We start from the raw sequence: 7165 nt of genomic DNA, 5'->3' as shown, positions 1-7165 counted from the left end.
GCAGAATACCACGTCATAGATTAGGTTAATGATGAGTTTCGCTCCTTCACAGTGGATCTGTGGGTGCTAACTCACATATCCCAGGAAGCCAAATCACTGGTGTGACAGGTTTCTTCCTTCTTTCCCTCCCACCACTGCATACAGTGCTCACTGACTTGAAACTTAGCTGAGGTGAGCAGCTATGCAATCCAAAGAAAATACTCCTCCATCCAGAAGAGGTCAAACGCAGATCCCAGGAAAACATACAAGCAACACTTTGCTTTAAAGGACTTGGAACAGCAAATTGAAGTGCATACAAAACTGTAACTGAAAGCCACTTCTACCGACAAAGCATTGTGAGGCTATAGTGAACAAGCGAGATTCACATTCCCTGTTCCAGAAAGAACATATAGGACATGTGTTAATGTTTATAAAATCTTCCCATTCTTTCGGTTGGCGGTGGCTTGCTTTTAGTCCAAATAACATTATCCAAAAGTTCCTGGGCTTCTTGGATCCCCTGTCTCGCAGCAACATGGAGGAGCATCTCTACGTCCCTAGGAGAGGCAGTTACTTAGTAGTGTAAAGAAAGAGTAAACCGAGAGAATCTGCATGTCCAAGTGTTTAGGCTAAGGGCCAGGTTAACACCTGTTTAGACTCATTCTAAGATACCAAGAGAAACACATGCCGCTTCATCTGGGTTTCATCATGAGTGTCTTCATAATAAAATCAAAGCTACCCAGAGAAACAGTCTTACAACATCGGAGTCCAGCTGGATACTTTTGCCCTATTTAGAAAAATTTTTCTAGCCAAGACTCTCAGGTAATGTTTGAGACATCCCTCTCTTGCAAGCAGATTCTATATTTTGGTTTGGGCGTGGTAACCGGAGTGGGGAGCCATTCAGTCTGCTCATCGGTCAGTTGTCAAACTGCCGACCAGCAGTTGTGAAAGAGAATATATTGATGCATCGTGTTGATTTGGCTACCTCCAAATGGTCATTTCAAAATTTCCTTACCAAGTAACACGTGCAACCAGTATCCCTGAGTATTATGCCAATTCCCAAGACTCAGCCCATCCTCAGCCTCTCACTGAGACTCCCTCTTTCTGAACTTTGTCTACTCCTCAGCCTGAGATGGATTAAGGGCTAGAATTGAGGGGAGGGGTTATACACAGTACTTGGTAATGGAATATATATATCAGTTACATTACTTAAAGCAAGCTGAATGTTTAACGTTTTATTTGGGGGGCCCTATCAAAATGTCTCTGACTCCAAATTGCTGCATAAAAATGTCATAGACTCTGAACTATTCAAAAACATGAAGAAAAACTTCTCCAGAGAAAATAGTAGTATTTCTCTTGATGACTGTGAGTAATCAAAAGAGGATTCGTCCAGTAAACACAAGGAGAAGTTTGCCCCAAAAGAGATTTCCACCTTATATTCGTATATGTTCCATTCTGTTTATAAGAAAATGCTATAAGGCTGTAGAGATGGTACTCCAAGGAGCCTTAGAAATTCACAGGAGACTGTTAGCATCATGAAATAACCTGGCCTTTTATTTAGGACTCATAGGATACCTTAAGAATTTATTCTGTGCGTTCTATGCACATATATGAATCCTAGATTCCTTTACTTTATGACTTTTATCATAACTCATAGCAATAGATAAAAAGACAAGCGTGGGAAGTGAACTATATATAAAATGCTTTTGTCTGTCAATTGCAGGTAATATATGGGGGCAGGTTTAGAAGGAATGACATCTCAGCTGGAAGGGAAAAGACAGCTAATATCATTACCCTACTGCCATGGACCCAGTCATGTTTTTCAGTTTTCCTACTGCAAGGTTAAAGGAAGCACGAGGATGGTCCTGCTGGGAGGCTTGTCTGAAAAACAAAGGAAAAGAAAAGGGGAGTGGAAAAGGGGTTGAGGAGTACGCAGTAAAAAACAAAGAAACAATCCTGTGAAAATGCATCCCCATAATAAAACCAAAGGCAGTGCCAATACATATATGTAACCATTACTGGAAACCCTTACTTCTGTCGTATATCTGGACAAATATTAATAAGCCTCTTTCGTTTAAAAAAATTGTCTCTTCTTTGAAACAAGTACAGCACTTTTTTAAAAACTGATGTTGTAAGAGTATTTAAGTCACTTATTTGTTCCAAACCCATTCATCAGCTTTCCCAAATATTAGAATAATTACAATCTTCTCTCCAAAATCTATAGGAAATCAAATGTAGGAAAGGACCATCTTAGACTGTTAGGAATTCAGTAACATGTGATCTGATCCTTAAGCACTATTTCCAACTGCTGAAATATAAATGTAATATGCTGGTACTTTCCAATAGAACTTTCTACAAAGATAGAAATATTCTACATCTGTGCCATCCACTATAGTAGCCATTAGCCACATGTGGCTATTGAATACTTGAAATGTAGATAGTGCAACTGCGGAACTGAATTTTTTTTTTTTTTTCTTTTTCTTTTTTGGCACACGGGCTTAGTTGCTCCGCGGAATGTGGGATCTTCCTGGAGCTGGGATCAAACCCGTGACCTCTGCATTGGCAGGCGGATTCTTAACCACTGCGCCACCTAGGAAGCCCCGGAACTGAATTTTTATTTTTAGTTCATTTAAATTTAAATGACCACTTGGGGCTAATGGCCATCATATTGGACAATACAAATTATATAATTATTGCCTTGTTACTTTGCAGTTCTTTGCATACTAATTATGGTCAGGAAAAAAAGTCAAAAATACAAAGAAATGTACAAAAGTTTGCCATCTCTAATGCATAAACATTTTGAAAAGTGAGCAGGAAAATAACAAAATCCGGTGGAAAAGTGGGCAGACTGCATGAATAGACTTTTTGCACGAAAAATTATTAAAATTACAATAGACATTTTAAAAAGAAACCTTCACAACTGACAAAAGAGAAAAATTTAACAAGACACTTTATGTTGTTGTTCAAATTGGCAAAAATAACAAATGATTAAAAACAATATTCATAAGCTGATTATGCTAGAGTGAACCCAGACAATTTTTCAGGATAGTTTGGTAATACATATCAAAGCTTTAGAAATAATGCTTGTCTGACCTGATAATTCTGTTTTTATTTCTTTACCAAAAAAGAAAATCACTAGTCAGATGTGCAAAAAGATGTATATGAACGGCTCTTTCCAACAACGTTTGTGATAGTAAGAAACTACAAAAAGGACTAAATATAAAATAGTGAAATATTCAAGCAATTAAGGTATATTACGCACATATTAAATGAAAAAAAGTCTAGAAGAATACTCACCAAAATGTCAAAAGTAGTTTTTACTGTGCTATGGGATACAGGTGATTTTTGTTTTTTTCAATGTTTTCCTCATTAGGCATAAATTATTTTGTAAGTTGTAAACTATAGAATGTATTTTTAAAATATACTGGGGAAAATCTTGCCTCTGTAATGCTTTTCCCATCCCATTCCTGACAGTGGACTCCATCACTGAAAAATGGAAAGATTTTTCAAATTGGCTTTTAATTGTATGATCCCAGGTAAGGAAGGTCTAGCTTACAAAATGTTTAGGGCAATGCCTCTAAAATTTAAATGCACATACTAGTCACCCCAGAATCTTGTTATAATGAAGATTCTGCTTCAGTACGGTTAGGTTAGGGCCTCAGATTCTCCATTTCTAACAAGTGCCCACCTGGTGATGCCAATGGTGCCAGTGTGTGGCCTAAGTCTCAGTAGCAAGGGTTTCAGTCAAGTATAGTTAAGCATCAACCACATTTAACCACTCTAGAGCTGTGTTATTTCCTTCCTGATTCTCAAAGGTATTTCTTCCATTGGCGGGTAAACTTGGTCAGAATATCCACTTTAAACTTTGTTGAAATGCGTTACTGAAATTGCTTTCTCTGCTGGTTTGTGTTTACTTTATAAACCAATGTAGACTTCTAGAGTAGTGATTTGACCTGGCTACACATTACAGCTACCTGGGGAGCTTTTCTGCACAACTCAGTCGATCTGGAGCTAGGCATTAGTATGTTTCAAAAGCTCCCCAGGGGACTTTAATATGTAGCCAAGTTTGTCACCCACTATTCTAGTGAGAAGAAAGAAAACATCTGAGGAGGATGATCTCATCAATACATGGGCAATGGCAAAGCCATAGCTGTGCTCACTTCTCTCTCAGATAACCAAACACTTCTCAAGATCATAAGAGACTACATCAGCATTACCCTATAGAAATATAATGCAAGCTATGTGTAATTTTAAATGTCCTGGTAGCCACATTAAAAGTTTTAAAAGAAATAAGTAAAATTAACTTAAGTAATATATTTTATTTAACCCTATATATCCATTATCAATCAACATGTAATAAATATAAAGAATTGTTAGTGAGATATATTCCTTTCTTCATGTGAAATCTTGGAAATCCAGTGTGTATTTTTCATGCACAGCACATCTCCATTCAGACTAACCACATTTCAAGTGCTCAGTGGCCTATGCGGCTAGTCAGTGCTATATTGAACAATATCTCTTTTGAAGAGTACTGTGACAAAATTCCACTTTAGGGTATTTCTGCTTTTGAATAAATTGATACTGCATGAACCCAAAGCCAGTTCTCTATATTAAGTGACTTTGGACCTAGCTTGTCCATATTTTCTCCCACAATCTCTATGTCTAATGGAGTTTCTAACACCTCAGAGCCCATTTATTTCCATTCTCTAACTTTTAGAGTGTCAGGTGGAGCATTCAAGTGTATGTTTCCCAAGTTATTCTTACTTCCTCAAACTGCAAATATAATATGAAATATTTTTCTTTGAGGGCTCATCAGGCCAATGCTATACTATCAGAATTTTGAAAGCTACCTGTGGAAAAGTTTGCAAACTGGATGTGAATAAGTTGAATGAAATTTAGGCCAAAAATGGAATAAACAATAGGTAAGATATATTTCTACTTTTGAGTTTCAAGGGAATGTGTCCCTTATGGTCAAGAGCTCAAAATTTTAATAAACAGGTAGTGCTAACACAGAGCACTGTTCATAAAAGTACTGATGTTCTGAATCTTGACTTGGAATGGTACATATTCTCCAGTTTCACTCTTTTAAAGCTAATCTATTGTTTGCTTACATTGTGTGGACTGTTTTTTAATGTATCAGACACATCACCTCCATGACTACTCCTACTTCACCACCAAGTGGAAAAAGAAGAGACGGTACCAAGACTTTAAGAGAGTTTACCTTATTTTTGTTCTAGGGAAAAAGCACCCAAATCATAGGGTTTTGTATTTCAGTACTTCCTGAAATGACAGCTCTAGAGTGTTTCTTTTGGTAGGTGTTGTCTTTCTTACCTAAACCAATGCATTGCCATCTCTTCATCCTTCACCACACCAGCTCCTGGGTAAAACCAAGGGTAGCAGAGAAAAAAAGGGACTCAGTTTACTGCGTGATGCTAAAATCTTCTACACACCTAGAGACACATAAATCTAACCAGTAAATCCCTCTCCAACCCCTTCCCCCAGTAGAATGAGCATCAGAGGAACAAAGAAGTTACCTTTCAGGTATCTCTGGCCAACAATATGTTGGGCACTGGGGTACCCAAAGTGAGCATAAATATGTGCCACATGGAAATGGAAGCTCTGGGAATAAAGCCAGATGTAAAGCAGAGAGATCATGCCTCCCATTATGACCAGGAGCTGCACACACACACAAAGGCAACAAAGAGAGAAGGATGGGGATATACTTCAGATACAGTTCAGATGTGGGAGGAATGAGTATATTCTACGAGAAAGGCATTTCAGGATGAGATGCATATGATTTAAAGATGAAGTGTATCCTTTATAGGTCTCTGTTGTATAGGAAAAAAAATTTACTGTCACTAGTCTTTTATTTTTAGTCATTCTGGTATGTACTTTTTCTGGCTGATGTAATACAACGAGATTGGGTAATTAACTAGGGTTGGATGCTAACCAATAGGATCTTGCTGTTTATAAAAGGGAAAAAAATGGAGACAGGAACAAAAGAGGAAGTAGAAAAAAGAATTAATAAGTTTGCTGTTCGGGCAGAAATATGGTGGGGGTGGCTAGGATGGGAGGGAGGTTCCTGCCCTGCTCTGCCACAGTCTGGAGACCCCACCCACCACCCTGCTCTGTTTTTCTGATACTTTCTGCTGCTTCTTGAGGAATAAAAGACCTTCAGATGGCACTTTCAGCTTCCTCTTCAAAGAGGTCCAGGTGAGCCAGTGGGCCTCCAGAAGATAAAGGAAGATGGGAACTCATAGTTTGCTAGGGCTGCCAAAGCAAAATATGACAAACTGGGTGGCTCACACAACAGAAATTAATTTTCTCACAATGGATAGCTAGGTTTTTCAGATCAAGGTGTCAGCAGGATTGGTTTCTTCTAGGCCTTTCTCCTTGACTTATAGATGACTGTCTTCTACCTGTAACTTCACATCATCTTTCTTCTATACACTTCTGTGTCCAAATTTCCTCTTCTTATAAGGACACCAGTCATATTGGATTAGGGCTCAACTTAAGGACCTTATTTAACTTACTTACCTCTGTAAAGACCCTGTCTCCAAATACAGTCACGTTCTGAGGTACTGGGGGTTAGGACTTTACATGTGAATTTGGTGGGGGACAAAATTTAGCTTATACCAGTAGCCTAGGCTGACGGTGGGAGGATACTTCCTAAAAGAGCCAGTGGATTAGCAGGATCTTTTTTTTGTTTGTTTTTGTTTTTCTCTTTTGGTCGCACCACGGGATCTCAATTCTCCAGCCAGGGATAGAACCTGGGCCACAGCAGTGAAAGCTCGGAATCCTAACCACTAGGTCACCAGGGAACTTCCAACATCAATCTTCTCTAGCAGCTTGAACATGCCACTCATTTCTCTTCAAGAAGCCTTTCTAAGTGAGGTCTTTCCCATCAGAAGCTTGTGCTTCAGCAATGGGTTAATGCCCAAACAAGTTTACACTGTCCAACAACAGAATCAGCATGGCCATTACTGTTTCCAGAAGTATGGCAAACACCTTCTGAGATGTCAGTTCATGCAGGTGTCAGTGGCTGAGAGGGAACTCAACCCTGTGGGGCAGCCTTGAAATGCAGCAAGACCGCAAAGTGCTCCACCAGCACAGACAGCTCAGGGGCCCCAGGCCCATCTCTTGGCCACACTCAGCTGACTTCTAAGGCGGAGCTCAGACAGAAAAAAAT

General features: G+C 39.0%; 1 protein-coding gene across 1 annotated transcript; it reads right to left on the bottom strand.

Moving 5' to 3' along the window:
* Positions 1–400: 400 nt before the first annotated feature.
* On the bottom strand, positions 401–5631 carry LOC130848463 (secretory immunoglobulin A-binding protein EsiB-like). The gene is made up of 4 exons (XM_057726951.1): positions 5511–5631; positions 5308–5353; positions 1771–1857; positions 401–533 (listed from the first exon to the last, which is right to left on the bottom strand). The coding sequence occupies exons 1-4, from the start codon at positions 5629–5631 to the stop codon at positions 401–403; spliced, it is 387 nt and encodes a 128-aa protein (XP_057582934.1).
* Positions 5632–7165: the final 1534 nt, after the last annotated feature.

This window comes from Hippopotamus amphibius, chromosome 3 (assembly GCF_030028045.1).
Source record: "Hippopotamus amphibius kiboko isolate mHipAmp2 chromosome 3, mHipAmp2.hap2, whole genome shotgun sequence".
In the NCBI taxonomy this organism is placed as follows: domain Eukaryota; kingdom Metazoa; phylum Chordata; class Mammalia; order Artiodactyla; family Hippopotamidae; genus Hippopotamus; species Hippopotamus amphibius.
Note: the sequence above shows the minus strand (reverse complement) of the source record. Positions and strands in the feature narration are given on the sequence as shown.

What these genes read in the sequence shown, in the direction of transcription:
- LOC130848463 (XM_057726951.1), bottom strand. Translation starts at nt 5,631, where the DNA reads ATGATCTCTCTGCTTTACATCTGGCTTTATTCCCAGAGCTTCCATTTC. An exon ending in ATGGCAATGCATTGGTTTAG is followed by an intron (nt 1,858 to 5,307) that starts GTAAGAAAGACA and finishes TTTGTTTTTCAG; the next exon opens with ACAAGCCTCCCAGCAGGACC. An exon ending in ACTGGGTCCATGGCAGTAGG is followed by an intron (nt 534 to 1,770) that starts GTAATGATATTA and finishes TGCCTCTCCTAG; the next exon opens with GGACGTAGAGATGCTCCTCC.